Source organism: Oryx dammah, unplaced genomic scaffold (assembly GCF_014754425.2).
Source record: "Oryx dammah isolate SB20612 unplaced genomic scaffold, SCBI_Odam_1.1 HiC_scaffold_27, whole genome shotgun sequence".
NCBI classification, from domain to species: Eukaryota; Metazoa; Chordata; class Mammalia; order Artiodactyla; family Bovidae; genus Oryx; species Oryx dammah.
In genome coordinates, this window is record NW_024070211.1 from 79,140,741 (window position 1) to 79,165,438 (window position 24,698).

Below are 24,698 nucleotides of genomic sequence, written 5' to 3' on the forward strand. Positions count from 1 at the left end.
AGGTCCATCTAGTCAAAGCTAGGTTTTTTCCAGTAGTCATGTATGGATGTGAGAGTTAGACTATAAAGAAAGCTGAGTACTAAAGAACTGATATTTTTGATCTGTGGTGTTGGAGAAGACTCTTGAGAGTCCCTTGGACTGCAGGAAGTTCCAACCAGTCAATCCTAAAGGAATATAGTCCTGCATATTCATTGGAAGGACTGATGCTGAAGCTGAAACTCCAATACTTTGGCCACCTGATAGGAAGAATCGACTAATTGGAAAAGACCCTGATACTGGGAAAGATTGAAGGCAGGAGGAGAAGGGGACAACAGAGGATGAGATTGTTGGATGGTATCACTGATGTGATGGACATGATTTTGAGTAGGCTCCGGGTGTTGTTGCTGGACAGGGAGGCCTGGCGTACTGCAGTCCATGGGATCACAAACATTTGGACACAACTGAACGACTGAACTTAACTGATGGATGTATGTGAAAGCTGGACCAAAAAGAAGGCTGAGCATGGTAGAATAGATGCTTTTGAATTGTGTTGCTAGAGAAGACTCTTGAGTGTCCTTTGGATGAAACTAGTCAATTCGAAAGGAAATAAACCTGAATATTATTTGGGAGCATGATTTTGAAACTGAAGCTCCATATCTTGGCCACCTGATGTGAAGAACCAACTCATGGCAAAAGAACCTGATTCTGGGAAAGATTGAAGGCAAAAGAAGGAGAGAGTGGTAGAGAATGAGATAGATAGCATCATTGCTCAATGGTCATGAATTTGAGGAAACCTTGGGAAATAATGAACGACAGGATAGCCTGTGTATTGCAGTCCATGGGGTCACAAATAGTTAGACATATCTTAGTTAGTGAAAAACAACAGCAACAAAAGTGCACATGTGCTGAGCTATTTATGTTAGTCACTTTAATTAATAGTTAAATCATTGGAAAATAATTTTAATATAAAAATATTCACCTCCTCTCTAGTACTTAAGTATAGCCTTTGTTATAGTTATAAGACTTTTACATACCCATCAAAAAAAGTAACACTAAAGTTTTCTAGAGCCAAACATTTTTAATTGAAAAAGGTACATTGTATGGTACTAGTATTGATATCAACTTCCCAATTACCATCCATCAGCCCTCCTCAAAATCATAGATCTTCATTACAAAAACTTAAATTTTTTTTTTTTTGCTTTTTAAAACAAAACAAGCAATAAAAAAGAGACAATGAAAAAAATTGAGAATGACTTGTTAAAAACAAGTGCCAGTATGAATTAGCAAATTTGTCTATGTTGCCTAAGCATTAATTAGTTGTAAAATACTCATCAGATATTTTTATCATTTACAGGAACATGTTGCAAACAGAAGCATCTGAAGCTTGATTACAAAAGATAAACATTCACACACATTAGAATTTCTTTCTAATTCAAGTGTTATATGAGTTTCCTGACTCAAGGTGAGAAAGTTTATACAGGACGTAGTCTAAAAATTGATTCAAGAAGTTTAGATATACATCTTCAGTAAATCTAAAATACTATAGCATATTATGGCAGTATCATTCATTATGAATTGTCATTTGGGGGAAGTTATAAATATCTTTATAGATTTGATCAACATACAATCATAAATATAGTACATTCTGTTTTGTGTTTCTCTATTATACATGCATTCATAAATATCTAACTATGCATTTGCCTGTGACTATGCTAGACTGTGACTACTTGAAAGTAGGGATCATCTAGTATTCATTTTTATATTTCTTCATTTCTTGAGCAGTGTCTAGCACATCATCAGTATGTATGGCTAGTCAATCAACATGTTTGTGTTTGACAAAATGAATGAATGAATGTATGAAGGCATGGAGGAAGCATGGCTGAACTCATATTAATACACATATATGTGTCAGATCCCATTCTATGAAGACTATATAGTTCCATTCATAAGAATGTGCCTGTAGCTAGTTATCAGTCATTTCTCACTGAAAGGAATACTATCCCACTATGAGAAACACTTAGCATTTAACAATCACAGTAATAGGCAAATCATTTATTCCCTTCTTCCTTCCTCCTTCCCTCTCTCCTTCCCTTCTTTCTTTTCTCCGTTCCTTCAGCTATTCATTAGTTTTTCCTTTATAAAATTAGATTGTCACATTTTAGTAGCTTGGACATGTAAAATTTTTACTTATTCAATTTGTAAATTGTGTGACACTTCTATTCTTGTCCCAAGTTGCAGCCAATTAAGAAATATTCATTTTCTCCCCATGACAAAAATTCTAAATGGGCAAACTGACATGGAAACCTTACATAAAAATTGAACAAGTATGTAATTAAATGTAATTTAATTTAATTGATTCATTTAAATAATTGTCTAAAAGTGCTGGCATGGTGTGACACAAAAGACATGTGTGAGTTTTGGAATTAGACAGAACTGTGTTGTAACTTAATCTACCCTCCTCATGAAGGATATATCTTCTAGTAATTCACCCACTTCAGTTTGTTAGTTTATAAAAAAGGGGAGAGTAATACCCCCACTTTTGTTGCACATTTCCCACACATCTAGCCTCTAATGCTTCAACTTTGTTTTCCCCTTAAATCCACTTCCTTTCTTATTTTATGTTTTATTTTCTATTGTATGTTTTCTTTTTACTACCTCGATTTTTCTTCTTCTTCCCTCTTTCCTTTGTTCCAATTTTTCTCTCCTTCTTTCTTTTATTCTTTTAGTTTTTCTTTTTGCAAGGTAATCTGATATCATAAAAGTAAAAAAAATCTGGTTTCCTGAAAAATTAAATGATACAATGTAGATAAAATTTCCACATTATCTAAGATAATTTAACTCAAGTGATAAATAATATTATGAATATTAAATTTAAAAATCATATATGACACATCAGTATAAATATAATTTTTATTTTCCTGCCCAAAGGAAAAGTGTTAGGCTAAAATTTCTATATACTTTTAACAAAGTGGTTTTCTTCTGCTAGTCTTCCAGTGTGAAAAAGCAGAAAATATTTTCTTAACTGATGATAATATAACAAATTTTTCATTTTTTTTCACTCTTTAATCAATGTTGCTGGTTAATCTATACTCATCTAATCCTTTTCTTGAAATTGTATAGGGTTAGTTTGGAATTATTAAGTACTAGGTTGGAGGTTTATTAATTTTTTTTCCACTTGTTCCATGGCTTTCCAAGTGGAGCTAGTGGTAAAGAACCTGCCTGCCAGTGCAGGTAGATGTAAGAGATGTGGGTTTAATCCTTGTGTTAGGAAGATCCCCTGGAGAAGGACATGGCAACCCCCTCCAGTACTCTTGCCTGAAGAATCCCATGGAGCCTTGTGGGCTACAGTTTCATAAGATCACAAAGAGTCGGACATGACTGAAGCAACAGCATGCACGCATGATGGATGGAACTTAATCAGGAAATAAACTTTTACTGTTAAAAGCATCTGAAATTTTTACTTTTTCATAGTAGTAAAATCTGGGGAATGCAGTCGAATAAGAGAGAGAAAAATAATTTGGATTGTTAAATCCAATTAAACTACACCAATTAAACTACTATGGAATTTACATGGACACACATGGACATCAGTAGATGGTCAACACCAAAAATAGATTGATTATATTCTTTGCAGCCAAAGATGGAAAAGCTCTATACAGTCAGCAAAAAGAAGACTGGGACTTGACTGTGGCTCAGATCATGAACTCCTTATTGCCAAATTCAGACTTAATTGAAGAAAGTAGGGAAAACCACCAGACCATTCAGGTACGACCTAAATCAAATTCCTTATGATTATACAGTGGAAGTGAGAAATAGATATAAGGGACTAGATCTGATAGACAGAGTGCTTGATGAACTGTAAATGGAGGTCGGGACTTTGTACAGGAGACAGGGATCAAGACCATCCCCATGGAAAAGAAATGCAAAAAAAATAAAATGGATGTCTGAGGAGGCCTTACAAATAGCTGTGAAAAGAAGGGAAGTGAAAAGCAAAGGACAAAAGGGAAGATATAGGCATCTGAATGCAGAGTTCCAAAGAATAGCCAGGAGAGATAAGAAAGCCTTCCTCAGCGATCAATGCAAAGAAAGAGGAAAACAATAGAATGGGGAAGACTGGAGAACTCTTCAAGAAAATTAGAGATACCAAGGGAATATTTCATGCAAAGATGGGCTCAATAAAGGACAAAAATGATATGGACCTAACAGAAGCAGAAGATATTAAGAAAAGGAGGCAAGAATACATAGAAGAACTGTACAAAAAAGATCTTCACAACCAAGATAATCATGATGGTGTGATCACTCACCTAGAGCCAGACATCCTGGAATGTGAAGTCAAGTGGGCCTTAGAAACATCACTACGAACAAAGCTAGTGGAGGTGAGGGAATTCCAATTGAGCTATTTAAATTCCTGAAAGATGATGTTGTGAAAGTGCTGCACTCAATATGCCAGCAAATATGGAAAACTCAGCAGTAACCACAGGACTGGAAAAGGTCAGTTTTCGTTCCAATCCCAAAGAAAGGCAATGCCAAAAAATGCTCAAACTACCACACAATTGCACTCATCTCACACACTAGTAAAATGCTCAAAATTCCCCAAGCCAGGCTTCAGCAATACATGAACTGCGAACTTCCACATGTTCAAGCTGGTTTTAGAAAAGGCAGAGGAGCCAGAGATCAAATTGCCAACATCTACTGGATCATGGAAAAAGCAAAAGATTTCCAGAAGAACATCTGTTTCTGCCTTATTGATTATGCCAAAGTTTTTGACTGTGTGGATCACAATAAAATGTGGAAAATTCTGAAAGAGATGGGAATACCAGACCACCTGACCTGCCTCTTGAGAAACCTATATGCAGGTCAGGAAGCAACAGTTAGAACTGGACATGGAACAACAGGCTGGTTCCAAATAAGGAACTAAATGGCCTCTTGATGAAAGTGAAAGAGGAGAGGGAAAAAGTTAGCTAAAGCTCAATATTCAGAAAACTAAGATCATGGCATCTGGAAAGTTATGACCAACCTAGATAACATATTGAAAAGCAGAGATGTTGCTTTGCCAACAAAGGTCCATCTAGTCAAGGCTATGGTTTTTCCAGTGGTCGTGTATGGATGTGAGAGTTGGACTATAAAGAAAGCTAAGCACCGAAGAATTGATGCTTTTGAACTGTGGTGTTGGAGAAGACTTTTGAGAGTCCCTTGGACTGCAGGGAGATCCAACCAGTTCATCCTAAAGGAGATCAGTCCTGGGTGTTTGTTGGAAGGACTGATGCTGAAGCTGAAACTACAGTACTTTGGGCACCTCATGCAAAAAGTTGACTCATTGGAAAAGATCCTGATGCTGGGAGGGATTGGGGGCAGGAGGAGAAGGGCACGACAGAGGATGAGATGGCTGGATGGCATCACCGACTCAATGGACGTGAGTTTGGGTGAACTCCGAAAGTTGGTGATGGACAGGGAGGCATGCTGGATTCATGGGGTCACAAAGAGTCAGACATGACTAAGTGACTGAACTGAACTGAAGGATTATATTAAAGGCCAAGAACATGTTCCAGAATCAAGGGAAAATAAAGTGACTCCATCAAGGCCTCATAACAACAGTTGTCCCATATAGAACTCTGTAATGACTGTTTTCTGTTAGGCAGTGCCACCTGTACTCTCAAAGCACAAACTGACTTTGAATTTTTATAGAGAAACATGGTATCTGCGTTTTTTTTTCTTCCCCCATGACATGACTAACATGGCGAAAACTAGAACAAGCTGTAACTTGTTACCTGGACTAATAGATAGATATTTATGTGACAGATTTTCTTGGCCTTTACTCTTCCAAAAGACATGCACATTTCATGTTTTGAGCTTTGACAATATGCCAAGGGGCAGAAAACAAATAAGGGACGTGAGGTGGTGACCTGACTCTTGAAATGTGGACAACATAGGCTGCTAAATCTGAATTGCTCAAAAGCCCTGCTGAAACATTGTGATCAGTTTGAAATCTCTTCTGACAACTTCCTTAGGGTCATCTCAAATATTCTGTATGGGGCCACTGGGTCACTGGTCCACATGGAGGGGTGTTGCCCAGTCTGACAGCAGAGCTAGAGAAGATCAAACCCTGTCCTCCTTTCAGCAAAGCCAGCAGTTTGAGAAACCAGGGCCTTATTTAGTTGTTGTAATGTAGGAGAATGATTCCTACCCTTTAAAAATGTGTGACAGAAATAGAAATCATTATCTCTTTCTCTTAAACTCCAACAAAGGTTTCTCTAGGACCTGTACATTTCCTTATGTTTTTTAGGTCCTCACCCTAAGGACCTAGAAAACAATGTGAAACTTTTAAGCAAATAATTAGATGGAACAATCACAAAACCAAAGAAAATGACAAAATGCCTAATTTTCAGATCATTCTCTTAATGAATTCCCTTTGGTACTTGTATATTCATTTTGCATCCTTCTGCATTTTTAAAATCTATTTTGAAAATGTTTTGAAAGCTAGTTCCTGTGTATTTTCTGAGGTGTTCAAGCGTGGACCTGCTGCCCTATCCTTCTCTCTTGTCCCTCATGGGACTCCAGCTGGACTTTATTTATGTAGTTCCCTTTTTAGTCACTATTGCTATTACTATCATAGCACTTCTAATTATTCATTTATGCCATGTTTTGCTTATTTTTAATAATGAGCACTTTTTAAGAGCCTCACACTTTATTTTTGGCCTCCAAACACCCTAAAGTCCAAATTATACCAAGCTCTGATCATATTATATGATCTGTTTCAGCAGTTTTACGATTCTTTTTTTTTTTAAAGTATTTACTGTGTTGAAAACAATATTCTGTTTTTTTAATTGGTATTACATTTTTTAATCCTTAAAATAACTGTAGTAAGTATAGGATCAGTATTTCCATATTAAGATGACAAATGAGTCAAAGAGAAGAAAAGTGAAACCAACAAAACAAACCAATCTTGAGATACAAGGTCTTCTATCTCTTGGCTCTTTTTTGTGCCCTGTTTACCAACCAACAAATCACTTCTAAAATATCATGTTTTTAATTAAATAATTGTCTTCCTATCCTTTGTAAATTGGGATTCATTTTAAAATCTGGTTTTTAAACACATTGCTTCTTATTCTAGCAGAGTACCATGTCATCGCCTGACATCAGGAGGAGAAGAAGGTGACAGAAAATGAAATGGTTGGAAGGCATCATCAGCTCAATGGACATAAGTCTGAGCAAATTCCAGGAGATAATGAAGGACAGGGAGGCCTGGCTTGGTGCATTCCATGGGGTCACAAACAGTTGCATACAACTGAGCGACTGAACAACAACTGTGTCATCAAAACCTTTTGAAAATACTCACATGATTGAGAAAATTTGTATGTCAAATGTTATTAGTGTTCCTCTACTGCTTATGAATACATTTCAAATTTTAGCTAGACAGCCTATGTGCCTCAGAACTATTTCAGTGTATAACATCATTGTCCAGCACTCCTCCAGAAGGACCACTTATCTTACACCGCTCACATCCCCAGAGTCCCTGCCATCTTCTTTCCTGCCTCATCTCTTTGCTCAAATAGATTAGAGTTCTTGAAGGGCATGGACTATACCTTATTTTCATCTCTTTCATTCTTTTCTTTTTTTCTTTCTTTTTTGACAGAGAGAAAATATCAGAGTAAAAACAACAAACAAAAAGCAAGGAGAAGAGAGAACAAAATTGAGTACAATTAAGTTCTAATAAGTTAAGATAGGTAAATTAAGCCTATTTGGTTTCTTTTGTAGACAGATATTTAACCTCAGTTCTAGAACACTCAGGAAACAGTGTTATAAAAAAGAGTGGTATAATAGTTTTAGAAGAAATCATAGAGATGAAAAGGAGAACCAAAAATCATGATGAATCAATATTTTCTTCTGACACTTACAGTTTTTTAAAATGTATCAAGGAAGTAAGATGTGGTATTACAATGATGACAGGAAGTTGCTCATATCATATGCTGTCAGATCTCATAATACAATACAGGCACTAGGACAATATATTTTAGCAACATTAGTTAACACATATTATACACAGAATGCATGCTAGCTGTGTAGCAAATAGATACTTCTTACTTGAAGAAATTTACAATCTGCCAGAGAGAAACAGACATATACATTTAGAGGGGCAGAAAGTAGAACAGGCAGCATTCCCAAGTCAGTTTCAAAGAAATATGTTCCATGTCCAAAGACCAAAGAAAGATGAGAAGTCAATTCAATTCTAACCATAAAATATGGACTATCATAATACGAAAAATGTAACCACACACATGCAGATGATCAGATAAAGGAGATAATTGCATGTAAAACCTTGTTTCTCAAGAAAAAAAAAAAAAAAGAGAGAGAGAGAGTGAAGAGAAATGATGCCCAAATAAATCTAACCAAACCAAAACAAGCAAACAGAAATAAAGGGAAACAAGTAATAGATTGGGGAAAATACTCATGCTCATAGCAGGTTGTTTTTAGCTTCTGCTTGAAATGAAGAAGTAAAACATAAAAACTAACAGTGCTAAATTGTTTTTAACCACATGGAGAATTGGTCCTCCTATGGGCAAAAAGCAATAACACATTTTATGAGAAATGTCTTGGAATTCTGCCATACCATTATTTTCAAAACAGTGTGCATCTGAATTGATATGACTTCAAAGGCAGTGTAATATAAAAGTTAGACTTTTTTGGTTCTCCCTTTTTGGTTGACAAACAATTATTTTAAACTTGGCTTTTTCTTTTGAACAAGAATGTGAATTACACAGAAACTTATTTTTAGAAAGTAAATATTTCCCAAGTTCCACCAATAACAGTAATCATTCATCTTTCAGCTTTACTAGTCAAATATTTTAGTCTGTTTTTTTCACTGAAATAACTTTCAGTGCCTAGGTTGTTTTCTGGGATATCAGTTCAGTTCAGTTCAGTTCAGCTGCTCAGTTGTGTCTGACTCTTTGCAACCCCATGAATCACAGCACGCCAGGCCTCCCTGTCCATCACCTACTCCCAGATTTTACCCAAACTCATGTCTATCGAGTCAGTGATGCCATCCAGCCATCTCATCCTCTGTCGTCCCCTTCTCCTCCAGCCCCCAATCCCTCCCAGCATCAGGGTCTTTTCCAATGAGTCAACTCTTTGCATGAGGTGGCCAAAGTATCGGAGTTTCAGCTTCAACATCAGTCCTTCCAATGAACACCCAGGACTTACCTCCTTTAAGATGGACTGGATGGATCTCCTTGCAGTCCAAGGGACTCTCAAGTATCTTCTCCAACAACACAGTTCAAAAGCATAAATTCTTTAGTGCTTAGCTTTATTCACAGTCCAACTCTCACATCCATACATGACCACAGGAAAAACCATAGCCTTGACTAAATGGACCTTTGTTGACAAAGTAATGTCTCTGCTTTTGAATATGCTATCTAGGTTGGTCATAAATTTTCTTCCAAGGAATAAGTGTCTTTTAATTTCATGGCTACAATCACCATCTGCAGTGATTTTGGGGCCCCCTAAAATAATGTCTGACACTGTTTCCACTGTTTCCCCATCTATTTCCCATGAACTGATGGGACCAGATGCCATGATCTTCGTTTTCTGAATGTTGAGCTTTAAGCCAACTTTTTCACTCTCCTCTTTCACTTTCATCAAGAGGCTTTTTAGTTCTTCTTCACTTTCTGCCATAAGGGTGGTGTCATCTGCATATCTGAGGTTATTGATATTTCTCCTGGCAATCTTGATTCCAGCTTGTGTTTCTTCCAGTCCAGCGTTTCTCATGATGTACTCTGCATAGAAGTTAAATAAGCAGGGTGGCAATATCCAGCCTTGACGTACTCCTTTTCCTATTTGGAACCAGTCTGTTGATCCATGTCCAGTTCTGGGATATAGTAAGTGTTTAACACAAATTTGTTGATGAATTAATATAGCAAAAAAAGATTGCCAGTATTTTTGTTATTTAAAAAGGCAAGATGGAGAGAAATCAAGAGATGGACACTTGGGACTCTAGTTCTTATAGACTGTGGCTCTCCTAAGCTAGGTGTTCATAATAAGAAATAGATGGAAAAGTTAGGCACCGGTAAGCTACATATATGCCCTGATATACTCTGGTACATTAAAGTGTCAAGAAATAGATTATAAAATCACAGAGAAAAATTAAACACAAATATTTAATTGTGACCCCGCTGAAGGGTCTGAATAGAACAAAAAGGCAGAAGGGGAGGTTTGCTTTCTCTGTTTGAGCTGGGACATCCATCATCTCCTGCCCTTGCATATCCATGCTCCTGATTTTTGGTTCTTTGGACTTAGACTGGATGTATACTATTAATTCCCAGGTTCTTAGGCCTTCAGATTTGGATTTATTTATACCACCAGATTTCCCTGTACTCCAGCTTACAGACAGTAGATCCTAGGATTCTTGGCCTCCATAACTGGATTAGTCAATTCCTATAATAAATATCTCTCTCCCCATGTACATATACATCAATATATAACATATGTAATGTATGATATATATCTATTACTTCTTTCTTTTTCTGGTGAACCCTGAATATTTAATTTTTCTCTTCAAGAAACTCAGTTATGTCTAAGTCAACTAATATTTACTATTCATATGCAAAGAGTAATCTTGACTTGAGATCAATGAAATGAGAAGATTGAAGTGGAAAAAGGCATGAGGGACATTTGTGTGAGCTATGTAAGCAAAGACGTTTAGGTGTAGAATGGTCCCATGGCTATGTGGCAAGGTTGTTATATGTACCTGTGTCTGCAGTGATAGAAGTAGGGTAGCTACTAGAGGGTGAAATGTGCTGTGGGTGTTGCTGGGAGATAGTCCTGTGGAGGCTGGTCTATGCTTTAAAAATAACTTCAAGTCAATATAAATAAAAGTCTGATCCTAGGGAGAAATTTAAGAAGAAGGAAGACATAGTTAACTTGCTATTGAGTTCACAGAATTAATAATTTCTGCATCTCACAGCAAAAGTTGTTTAACAATACATTGCTTTTAAAATAATATCTATTCATTTTTTTTAAATTTGGCTTTAACATTGTTCAATATATATACTTTAATTAATGTCAAAAGTCTCTCCAAATAAACCTTTAAAAAAGCATTAGATTTTCATTTTTTTCCTAGGTTTTTCTTTGGGGTTTTCTTTTTCTTCACACATAGTAATAAGTGAAAATAGCCATTAAGAGAAAAAGTGAAGGCTTTCAAAGAACAAATCTATTTCTTAAATTGAAAGACAAGGTAATAAAATTTCTGTGTATAAAAAACTCAACCTCATAGATCTGAATGCTTTACAGATTTTCCAGAAAAGTATAACTTCTGTACAATTAAAAGTTTTCCCTCTACAAAATAATAATAATAATGTAGTACCAATAAACTACTATCTTACCTCTTAAAGCAATTTCTGTTTCCTGTAAAGGCTTTTAAATGAAATAATACATAGTGGCTTTTCATTAAAGATATATGACCACTACCAATTGAAATCTGAAGCTAAAATCTGTGCTTCCAAAAATTTCCGCTTATGAGGAAACTCACCACTAGAATGATGTCTGGAGGGCTTAATATTGTCTCAGATGAGAATTTTTGTATGAGCACAGTTTATACCAAATTTATTTTTATTTATTTACATTTTAGTACCAAATGAATTATAAATTCCTTCAGTGTAACTAGGAAATTTTCCATATTCTACAAATTTCACCTCTAGGAAAAACGAGTATAAAATCTGAATCATCTATCTGTCATAGTTCCTTAACAATAGGCTTTAATAAATAGTGGAAGAATGATCTTCTTGAATATTTACATTTTTTGTCATAAAAATATTTTTTCCTAGATCCCACTTCTCCTTGAAATTACCATGTTTTTCATTCATTTAATACACTGTCAAGGATTCAGAAAGGAATCTACATTTTTTTCTGCTCTCTTTCCTTTCACTTTCCCATTTATACTCTGTTTTCAACCAAATAGCACTTGCAAAACGTCTCTCATAATGACCATTTACTTGCAAAATTCAATAAATCACACTGAATTCTTATCCTCTTTGAAGTGTCTGGAGTTGATATTCTTGGACACACTCAGTTCCTTTGACTTGGAGGTACCTACTCTTTGACAAGCTCTCTCTCCTCATTCTATTTCTTCTCATTTACATTTGTTGATTCTTCCATAACACAGTATAAAACACTGATGTCTCCTAGAATTCCATCCTTAATCCTCCAGTCTTCTTTCCTATAAACGCACTCTTATGTCATGCAGAAAACATACCTCACAATCTGGCCCACAAACATCTCGTTAGTATTCTCCCCCTACCCATTATACCATATAGCTGTGTTCTAATCTCCACAACTTTCACTCTTTATTTGCAGACCTATTCTCTGACTGTGCTATTCCTCATTCAAGAAAGGTTTTCAGCCATTTCCCCCATAAAATTACTAAACATTTTTTCAAAATACTGTGAAAATATCACTTCATCTGTTAAGCCTTTCTCTCTCCCACTAGTCATCATTAACTGATCTCTGTTCAGCTGTTTTCCCACAAACCTTCAGTCATATTTCTTTTATAACAATTGTCAAATGGTATTTTAACTTTTGAAAATCCATTCATCTACCCAAAATGAATTTCATGTTCTTCAAAAATAAAAACCTTATTGGAGTTAATCAGCACAAAGAAAGCAGTACAGAATAAGAGTTTTAACCAGGGCATGGACTTTAGAACCAATGAGGTGTTTACTAAGCCAGTTTTAGCTGTTATTAATTCTTCTTCTAATTATACACAGGGTCTCACTCATCATAGGTTATCAATACATATTTGGTGAATGGATTAATGAATGAATAACAGAATATCATCTCTTCTATGCTTCTTTTCATGGCTTAAGTCATTTGAGGAATTCAATAAGCATTACTTGTACCATAAAATAAATTTTAAAGTGTAGACAATCACAACACAGACACAATTTCAATTAAGTCCAAAGCAGATAGAAATGAAGATACACAAATGTGTATCAGGTGTTTGTGCTGAACCTCTCCAATTAACATATATTTCCTGGCTGAGTTTATCAGAAGCTGATTATATCTTAAAAGGTCCAGTATCTCTGATGATACATAGTAAGAGTGAAAAGTGAAGGAGAACATTAAAATGGGCTATTATGCCCAAAAGAGATATTTACTCTGGTGCTGATACAAGGCATTTACTAGATAGGTAATTTCCTGAGACCTATTGATGGAGCAGGGGTGCTGAAAGGTCATGTATACTTTGCCTGAGAATTGTGAGAAAGGGACAAGACATACAGACTGGGCCCCAGAGCAGGTATTGCCTGGGTCCTTAAAATGAGGTACTGTAAGTACATAGACCAATGTTTGGCCAAGGATCTCCCTGGATTTACTAACTCTTGAACTATCATCCACCATTTTTCACCTGAAATGTTGACCCCCACCACCAACCTTTTGGTGTGGGATCCCTGCAGCTGAACTCCAGGACTTTCTTCCACATGCCACTAAGTCACTTTTAACAGCAAACTCCTCAGCTCTGCCTCAGATCACTTTGGCTACACATTCTTTTCAGCATCCTATGGAATCCTCTAACTTTGGCATAAATCAGGTTCCCATGGCACTAGTGGTAAAGAATCTGACTGTCGGTGCAGGAGACAAAGGAGATACAGGTTCAATTCATGGGTCAGGAGGATCCCCTGGAGTAGGAAATGGCACCCCACTCCAATATTCTTGCCTGAAAAATCTCAAGGACAGGGGAGACTGGAGGATATAGTCCACAGGGTCGCAAAAGTCAGTCTACAGACCACAGAGTCAGACAGGACTGAGCGACTAAGCACAATTTATGTTTCCGCTTTATCTCCTCAGCCCCTCCCCAATGTTACAGTTACCTTTCATTCTAGCTGTATTAATCCACTCATAGTTCCCTAGAGAGGCCACTAAGTCTCACATTCTTGTCTCTGTTTATGTTAATTTTTATTTTCAGGATGTCTTTCCCAATCTCACTCAACTACCTGAACTACATGGACAACAGGAGGTTGCCTTCTCTGTAAAGCCTTCCATGTATTCCTATCTCCCATGCTAAACAAATTGCTTGCCCTGTTAAAACTCCACCGCCCTCGTTTTGTTTTGTTTTGTTTTTTTTTCTTCTGTTCACACCTACACTATCATAGGTTAATTAGTTTCTTATGAATTTCTAAACCACCAATTAGTAAACTCTTTGATGTTAAGGATAAATTTCATTCACTTTCATTTGTCTAAGAGTTAGCACACTTTCGGGGTCTTATCAATATTTGCTGAATAACTGGAGGAACTTAGGTGGAGGCAGGACAGAGGTAATAGTAAAAAGGTACCTCCTCTCTGTCTTCAGTTGCTCAAGGCACTAAACCTGAGTATGAATGAAAAAGTGAATCAACTTTTTTGCATGGAAGTTTATATAGACTAATATTTAAAGGGATATTTCTGATTGCATTTTATGTAGGAATGAATATTTGTTTAACACATTCAAATATCTTCCAGAAAAAGAAAAAAATATTTTCCTATAGGATTATTTTAATCCCTTCCCATTTTTTCAATTATTGTGTAAAAAAGAATATTTACTTGAATAACAAAATAGATGACTATGAAAAAAATTATAGAGTTTTGAAAATGAAACATCTGAATTTTAATACCATTGTGCCTTAAAACTACCACTAAGTACTCTGTTGGTGCTGCTGCTAAGTCGCTTCAGTTGTGTCTGACTCTGTGTGACCCCATAGAGGGCAGCCCACCAGGCTCGCCCATCCCTGGGATTCTCCAGGCAAGAACACTGGAGTGGGTTGCCATTTCCTTCTCCAATGCATGAAAGTTAAGTTAATCAGTCATGTCCGACTTCGCGACCCCATGGACTGCAGCCTACCTGGCTCCTCCACCCATGGGATTTTCCAGGCAAGAATACTGGAGTGGGTTGCCCTTGCCTTCTCCTCTGAGACACTGCCATATGCTATTATTGGGGGTTGCCAATCAGGACTTCTGTTTACATGGAATATTTATTAAGGAGGATGTCAGATATGGTTCATCTCTAAAGCTCAATGCAAGATGCAAAAATAACTTGCATTGTTATAAAGGTTCATAGTTACCCAAAATGTGGTCCCTGAAATTTCTCAGAGGAAATGAATGTATTTGTTAAGAACTAAAACAATGTGTGTCATCACTACTTGAAATAAAAAAGTTACTAAATAAAAGCCACTTTTCCAAATATAGCATCTAGTATAGTAATAGAGTCTAGAAACACCTGCTCTGTCCTTGTCTAATTAAAAGCCACTATTCTAGCAAACATATTTTTATGAGACAGTTCCACAAGTGTTTTCGTTCCCTCCATTATTTTTCTAGACACTAGCTGACTATGGTGCATACATGAGCAAAGCAAAGGTTAAGTATGTATGACACAGATGAACCCCAAGATTAAGTATACACTGTGAAATGCATGTGGATGTTCATGATTTAAACCAACGGACTGTGGCCTGAAATGATGTCACACAAAGCTTAGTGGTAAATGGAAGGTTAAACCTACTTGCATCTCGGCTCATTAAACGCAGTTAAAGTGCAAATCCCCTCATTCTGACAGTAGTGATCACAGGGGTTCTCTTTCTGGTCACAGCGCTGACTTTTAAACCCCACAGAGCATCTGCAGAATTTCAGTAAAATACAGCTAAATCAAGTGTCTGACTTTTTTTCCAAATATATTTCAAATTTATTTCATACAGAGATATTGATAGTAGCATATTAACACAGTTTTTCTTAGGTATGCTCACTTCTTTCTCATATACAATCATCACAATCTACTCTGACAATGAGGGGAACAGAATGCAGACATGAATCCTATGTGGGCATCATCCTTCTGATTAAGCAGTGATAAAATTCAAAATAGAAGTCACATATGAGGAATAGTCTTATTTCAAGTTTTCCACTCCGGATAATCAAGTGTTTGAAAAGAAAAAAATGTTAAGTTCCAGATTTTCTCAGGAGTAGAGAATCTGTAATACTTTCCAAAGATTTAGAAACCCAGATTCAATGTAATGTATTTCAGAAGAGACAAGGGCTTAATAGGTTTACGTAATACAACACTCTAAATCTGACACAAATATCAAATAATACTATACTTTTGAAAAGACACTTTATGTACTTGGAAAAGAGTGGCCCTAAGTACCAAAGCATTTATAAATATGATTATGTCTGGGTTTCACATATCTAAATAAGGTCAATTAAATTAGAAGCATTTTTGCAGGCATTTCCAAGTTCGAAGATCTCTGAATCTTTGAAATAGGTATGATGCTAAGGAGTGAATGATCTCTTCCTTATGAAATCAATAACAAATTAATGAAGGGGAAAATTCTGTAGTACATGAACCAATGAGGAACAATACTTGATCAGAGATGTCCATGAAACATTCATTTAAAATATGTTACCCCAAGAATGGAGAACAATAGAGCAGAGATTCCATGCACATCTAAAGTCATATTATAAAATGTCCACAGTATTATAAAATACTCACAAACACACAGGGACATTTGTCTCTGGGTCCAGCTGGCATGTGCCTCCATTGTAACAGTAACCATCACATAGCTGGCAGCTAGAGGCAATCTTTCCATTAGTGCAGCTGCAGCAACAGAGAAAAAAAAAACCCTCATTGTTATTGGCATGATTATTGTTGAAAGCTCACACAAATTCTCTATAGATGAGGATATTCATCATAGAAGAGTAATGAAGCAGCTGGCTAAAAGGTTTACAGAAAGACTTGCTGGAGACGAAGATTTTTTTTTAACAGAATGATGACATAAAATTTTTCTTTTGGTAATTTTCAAATTTTCAACCCATTTGTTTACTATAAAACATAATATAGTTAGATACAGTTGTGAAAAATATACCCTGGGATCTGTCATTTATACTTTAGGGAGATATCAGTATCTTATTTCCTTTTCATGCTACTTGAGTTTGGTGACTTTTTTTGCTATTTATAAACCACATTATCAAATACTTTGGAAGCAAATGCTTCAGCTCTCCCTTCTAAACTGAAAAGTCTGGTCCAAAGAACTATTATGAGTTTTAGACTCCATTGTGCCTGAATGTATAGAACTATCCTGTAGTCACTTTTATACCACTGTTTATCCCTGAATATATACTGTAATTAATGTCAAACTCTTTTTATGCTAAAGGAAAAAAGGTAACAATTCACTGCAAAATAAACAGTAACGTTGTAGGAACGATATGCAATATGGCAACAAGGTAATGAGGTAGGCTTTCTTGGAAACATTTTGGAAATGATTCTAATTTACAGTACATTGCCTGTCTGAGATAAGAATAAAAAACTGTGCCTACTGCTATATGGAAAAGAAAAAGTATAACAAGAATAAAAAAAGTACAGAAATTTCTCACTTGTCATGTTGCATTTTTAAATAAATAAATACCATTAGATTGGACATTGAAAATTGTTGGAGGAACAGAGTAAAGTGCCTTGACATTCCAAATTATTGAGGAAACCTCTTCCATGAGAAGTATGGTAACAGCCTTGGCCAAGAGATCATGTCAATACTCTGGTTATGAGATGATGTTAGCACTAATTGCTATGAAGTAATCAGTGGTATCACAATAAATCTGGACATAACCTCAGTAAAAAAATCAGGCTGAAATATCATTGGCTGATCACTTTGCTTCTCTTCATGACAGATGCCTACTGCAGCACATCTATCAAAGGGTAATGCCCAATGAGGTTGAGTGCTTAGGTGCTCAGTCATGTTCTACTCTTTGTGACCCCTTGGACTGTAGCACACCAGTCTCCTCTGTTCATGGGGATTCTCTAGGCAAGAATACTGGAGAGGGTTGTCATGCCCTCTTCCAGTGATCTTCCCAACCCAGGGATCGGACCCAGGTCTCCTGCATTGCAGGCAGATTCTTTATCGTCTAAGCCAGAAGACAAGCCCAAGAACACTGGAGTGGGTAGCCTATCCCTTCTCCAGGACATCTTTCTGACCCAAGGAATCAAATGGGGGTCTCTTGCATTGCAGGCCAATTCTTTACCAGCTGAGCTACAAAGGAAGCCCAATCATAGGTTAGATATTTGCAATAATTGATTGACCATCTTACAGTTTATTTATTATTTTCATATTTATTTGACCTAGTGTGGGTGGTAGGGTTGCTGGAAATGTACTGAACTGCTTATACTTTCCCAGGAATTTGATTTAAAGATTTTTTTTTAAAAGAACATGGATTTAAATATCACAGTTCTTTTCAAGATGAACAGAAGCAGTGAGTCAATTATGTTCTAGATGGGAAAGGGAGATATGTGAAAGTGGAAACAAATGTGGGGAAAAAGGCAATGGTTAAAGTTCCAAAGATTTAACAAAGAGTATCACATTCTTTATGATTTATAGAGGCATTTGAATATGGAAGCAAAGTGAGGCAAGTACATTTTAATGGCATTGGTGTCTGATATGTTAAATGGAACTGGGAGACTTTTCCTTGCTCTCCATGCCCAGCCTCCTTGAAAATCAAAGAACAGAAAGTTATAGTTTCATGTTCAATCAAAGGGATAACATCAAAGAGAAAAATTAGCTCTTTATACATTAAAGAATTTTCCACAAAAAGATAACTATACACCAAACATCATCATTTAAAAGAGAAAATATTCTATTTATTGATTGCATTTAAACTTCTGCTTCCAAGAATTATAAAAGATGTTTCCCTGTTCTCCTTCTAAAGGTTTTCTTTGAATCCTAAACTTAAGACAGATATTTCAAATGTGAAATATAAGTTATCCAAATCATTTTAGGACATCAAATAGTACAGCTTATGTTTTAATGTAGTTTTTATTATAATTTAATTTCTTAGAATGTTACACAGATGCACCCATGCATGCACAATTTGTAATTAGCAGTTGTCCATTAATCAGAAAGAACTCTCATAACAATTTGACATCAGAGTGGTATGATTTAGGTTATTCAAAATTATGATCAAGCATTTCTTCATCAGTATTTACTAAGGAAGAGAGAAAAATACACAATTAGTTCTGTTTTAAAGCTTATACTCATTATATTTGACAGAGTATCTATTTTCTACTGTAGTTGACAGCTCATAGGCTTGGCATTAGGAACACATCAGTATTTGGGATCACAAATACACATGCAGCTTGAATTTTTCTCATTTAAATAAAAACTTTAATTTAACTCAGTTGTGATTTTTAGTATCAGTTCTTTACCCATGAAATAGAAATCCCAACATTGCGATAAGCTTTTTTTAATGCTAGCATGAAAAGTATCATAGAAATAAAAACAAACTTATCTAATGTTTCAAGATACACAAGGAGTCGTGTTTGCCTTGTCATGTTCGTATGTTATGATAGCCTATTTGATAAATCAAATAATATACTCCTATTTTTAAGCTTTCACTATCTACTCACTGCTAGCAAATGTTATTTATCCATTCTTACATATAGTTTTCCAAAAAGATATTTAAGTCAGGAGCTGTAATATGGAACCTCAAAAGTCTACTCAGGTTATGGGTTCCAGTGTTTCTAGGTTGCTTAAGCCAATATTGTCTGCACAGTAGGCAATAGTGAGGGTCCTTAGAATCCAATTCTTCCTTCCTCACATGGAACTGACCTGTGTGATGGAAACAGTATGTGTCTCTGCATGTGCTTCTCCAAGATAAACTGGGTTGGAAACTATGCCTCTCAGCCTCTCTTAGACGATAGTCCACAATTTCCTGGGTGAATGAAATGGGATTGTAAAGAATATTCTACAGGGCATTCCTGACATGGTACACTGGACATAAAGAAAGATAAATGCTCACTAACTGAAATCAAGTTCTGCCATGCTCAAGTTTCATCACAAAGAACTGATGAATTTAATGAGCAAACATGATTTTGACAGTTTAAATAAAAATGTATCTTACTTTTATGTACTTATCAAAGGCATGTATTATAATTAGTCATATTTTTAAATGACTTTAGTTGAAAAATAATGTACTTTCAAATGACCCAATTTGAGGGTTTGAGTAAATGTCATTTATAATGATAACAGATCATACATAGATTAATTCTAAAATGAGAGTAAATAAAAAAGAAAAAAATTGTTGATGATGTCTGTAATAAAATTTTATTGGACTTTGGCAGAGTAACATAACTCAGGGCTGGCACCCTCACAGAGGCTGTCTTGGTGGAAGTTGTGGCGTGAACATTTTAAGGTGTGCTTTTCTATCACTTATTCTCCTTTATTATAGTCCTGGGGCAAATGATTGGAGAAGGAAATGGCAACCCACTCCAGTATTCTTGCCTGGAGAATCCCATGTATAGCGGAGCCTGGTGGGCTACAGTCTATGGGGTCAAGAAGAGTCGGACACGACTAACACACACACACAGGGCAAAGGATAGAGCCCAGTCATTTATAAGCCCTTCTTTTAAAAGGTTGTGAAAAGAAGTTCAGAGTGAGAATGGGTCTCTAGCCTCTGTGGCATAAATCTGTTTCATGACAGAAACTGAATGCCACTCTTTAGCTGCAAAGTTCTGTCTTCCATTCACTGGATCTCAAAGCCAAAGAGCAAAAGGCAGTGTAACAAACATGTAATTGGATGTCTTAATTGTAGTGGCTTCCTAGGAAGCATCATTGCTTCTACTTACTTTTAACCATGATTTTCCAAGTCAGATAAAAAGATTAAATTTTGTTTCCATTCGACAGGTCTTTTGTTCCTTTCCCAGAGGATCACATTGTAAAATCAGAAAGGCAAATACTCATTACTGATAATAATGATGAGACAAAAGTCCGAGCTATTCTAATTTAGAAGTATTACGTAAGCTTTTTGAAGGTATGTTGCCTTTCACTTGTGCTTGCTCACTATTACGAATATTCTGTACAGGGAATGATCTGGCCATATTATTGCACGATAAGTTTTCCAGAAGTACATTAACACTTTTTGAATCAAAATGAATTGAATTCCCTTTGTAGGAAAAAAAAAAAAAAAAAAGGAAAGAGATAATGGAACACTTGCCATATTGAATTTCTGATTCATGTTTATGTTTGATGGAGAACAGCAAAATTCTGTAAAGCAATTATCCTCCAATAAAACAATTAATTAAAAAACAATGATTTACAATGTTCTCATTGTTTTTTGCCAGAATGTTAATGTCCTTTTGGGTTCAAATGCTTTTATAAATTAAGTTAGCTGTCTACTTACTTGCAAGATATATCTTCACTGTCTGTATTTATAATGCAATGTCCCCCATGGCACCTTATACATTTGTCGATTTCACATTTTGATCCTTCATAGCGTATCGGACAGACACATTCCACACTTCCATCATCTCCAATGGTACAAGATTCAGAATTCACACAGTAGTGATGACACACATCTAGAAAGAATTAACAATATAGAAATAAAATTGAGTTACAAAGTATTTTTCTTTCTTTCTTTCTTTTCTTTTTTTCCCCCACACTGGAATTTCTACAGTCAGGGGTTGAACCCATGTTCCTTGCATGGGAAGCATAGAGTCTGGACCACCAGGGAAATCCTACAAGATGTTTTTCTTGAGTCACAATAAATGTTACCATTTTACTTAATATTTTAAAATAGTCAATGGATAAGTAGATTAATTTACAAAAGCAACTTGTAATTACATGTAACCAGATTTCTTTAAGAATACCATTGATTCCTCTTTTTGCTTGAGTTTGCCATCATTTCATCTTGCTAAGAGTTATATTGATATATTATATCAATATAAGTTGTGTTGATATAATAGATATAAATAATATAATATTAGTTATATTGATATAATACTAACTGACAAACTCTATTAGTCCTGAATTTTAAAATTTAAGTTCTCAAGTTTCTTCAGCCTTCCTTCTAAGAAGCAATATTTCTGTTATTCTGGAATGAACATAAATCCTCAAGATTTCTTTAGATGTCATCTATCTTTGTTCCTCCTTGCATCTCTTTTCATCTGAAGAACAGAGTAAGTATGGGACTCTTACTTCTTCTATAGCCTTTGGTGGAGTGGAAAGAAGCCTCTCTCTACATGAGCCAGGAGACCCAGATTCAATACCAGGGTAAGGAAGAAACCCTGGAGGAGGATGACAACCCCCTCTAATATTCTTGCCTGGAGAATCCCATGGACAGAGGAGCCTGGTGGGCTAGAGTCCATGGGGTCAGCAAAAATCAGACAAGACTTAGAGACTAAACAACCACCACCACCACATGAGCCAGAATAGCCAGTATTTCCAAACACCTGAGCAGGTAAGGAGATAGAAGTTGTGCCTCTCATGGAGCCCCAGCAGAAATGTGGACTGGAAGACTAACAGATCCATCATGGGTAGAAAGTGATAACAGAAGTCTAGGCCATTTCCTCCTCCTAGGTGAGAACCTGGAGTCTCGTCAGTCAGAGGGAAAACCTCCATGCAGTCTGAACCCTTTGCTTTGTAAGATGTTTCCTACTGAGCACTTCAGACAATTTTCTCAACTACAAAGGAAGACTTCTTCAAATATTTCCATATCTCTTGAACATCAGTAATAAAAAAAGACCATTTAATAAGAACCACATTGACTTTGCAATTAGACATTTTGCCTCAGTCTTCTGAAAAACAAACAAATCTATATGTATATTGACACATCAATATTTTTTTAATTTACCACATTCACAATATTGAAATTTATAGTATTAATACAAGTAATCTTAAGCAGAAGAACTTACTGAATTGATCGCAGACCTAGTGTTTGAAGCTGCAATTTCCTTATAGTTATCAAATTGTGAAGTGATATTAGGTGTGATTAGATGAGGTAAAAATCACAATTTATAAACTTTAATCTGCTATAAGATGATTGTTGTGGGTAAAAAAAGGTAAAACATAATTTATAACTTTCATCCTTGTATATTTATCTAGCCTTTTATTAAATCAGACAAATTAAATTTATTGACAGGCTTGCTTCATATTTATGGAAATTTATTTCAAGCATTCTTATGCTTGCTGTTGCATTATGCAAAGTACCCTCATTGAGATTCAAAGCTTAAGTTTATTACTAAGGGTCTTGGCTATGTTTAAGAAAATAAGCACTTTCAAAGAGTGAGAGACTTAAAGATCTAAAAATTAAGTCAATGTTAATGTCTGTCCATTATGATGTCTATTTGTAGTTGTTCTAGGCTTGGCAGGTAGATAATGTACACAACGCAAATTCTGTTTTTATTAATATTTGTGAAGAATGTATTAACAGTAGCCTATATAATCATCTAATACCATCTACTATGCAGAAATCTCTTTTTCGTTAGTTTGCTAGATACAACTTATTGACAGAGAACTCTTTTAATATTGTCTCTAATTGCTTTAAATTTCATCCATTGGTCCTGGTTCATTTTTTCTGATGGGATATAGAAAACAGCTGATGTATCTTTCCAAGATCTTCATATTATGAGGTTTTTTCCGCAATAGATAATTCATCAGATTCATGTAGGTGACTGACTTGCAAATGTAAATTCCAGGTTTTTTTCCTTTCATCCACTACCACTCCTGAATTCTAAATTCTGGATCAGATTTGAGGCCTGGGTGAAACCCATCAGATCAGAGGAGTAAACAGAATTTGGGAACTAGGGAATGTAAGAAATCTGAAAATAATTTTACTGAGTAGCAAAGGGACTACATTGTCTAAGTTGTAAATAGATTTGATTTGATTGAAATAGCTTATTTCTTGACTAACTTTGGGAGCCCTAATTAGAATGTAATTTTAACCTAAAATTTTGAACCATGTTGTTTTTAAAATCACTTCATTGAAAGACTTAAGAAACTAGGAAAAGTTAAGTTAACATCCTGAGGGTTGATGATTGCCCTATACCATACTGTAGCAAGTAACAGTCTGTTTGCACTTATCTTGCACTTATTTAGCACTTTTGGGTGCTAAAGGTCAAAGTTAAAAACTTACCTACAATTTACTAATTAAAAGTAATTTTGGATAATAAATTAAATCTGGTTTATACTGAGAACATAAAGATGGTGAGAATATACACAACTCATTACTATTCAAGGAAATACAAATTAATACGTCAAAGAAATACCTTTGCACTTCAACCAAATTGATGACTAATGGCAAAAACTCTCATAGCACTAGTAGTGGGAATATAAATTGGTTCAGTTGATTTGGGAAATAATTGACAGTATCAGTTATATTAAATTTGAGCAGTTCCCTTGTGGCTCAGTGGTCAAGAATCTGCCTGCCAAGTAACAGACACAGGTTTAATCCCTGGGTTGGGCAGATTCCATGGAGAAGGAAATGGCCACCCACTCCAGTATTCTTGCCTGGGAAATCCCATGGACAGAGGAGCCTGGCAGGTTACAGTCCATGGGGTTGCAAAGAGTCAGACGCAATTTAGCAACTAAGCAACAATTAAATTTGAACATGCTGTGTGTGTGTTGTGTTCAGTTGCCTCTGACTCTTTGCGATCCTATGGACTGTGACCTGCCAGGCTCCTCTGTCCATGGGATTTTCCAGGCAAGAATAATGGAGTGGGTTGCCATGCCCTCCTCCAGGGGATCTTTCCCAACCCAGGGACTGAACCCCCATCTCCTGCATTGCAGGTGGATTCTTTACTGCTGAGCCACCAGGGAAGCCCCAAATTTGAACATACCGGCACTTTATGACCTAGCATTTTTACTTTTAATATACTGTATATGCAAGAGAAAAGCATGCACATGTGCACAAAACATGTCCACAATACGCACAAAAACCTTTTTAGAAATAAG

General features: G+C 35.9%; 1 protein-coding gene across 1 annotated transcript in view; it reads right to left on the minus strand.

Moving 5' to 3' along the window:
- LRP1B (LDL receptor related protein 1B) overlaps positions 1-24,698 on the minus strand; it is a 762,233-nt gene that overhangs the window by 31,458 nt on the left and 706,077 nt on the right. Inside the window, exons 61-62 of the mRNA XM_040227930.1 lie at positions 21,151-21,325; positions 16,478-16,582 (exon numbers count right to left, since the gene is read on the minus strand). Of these exons, the coding sequence (XP_040083864.1) occupies positions 16,478-16,582; positions 21,151-21,325 (280 nt within the window). The remainder of the gene's footprint in view (positions 1-16,477; positions 16,583-21,150; positions 21,326-24,698) is intronic.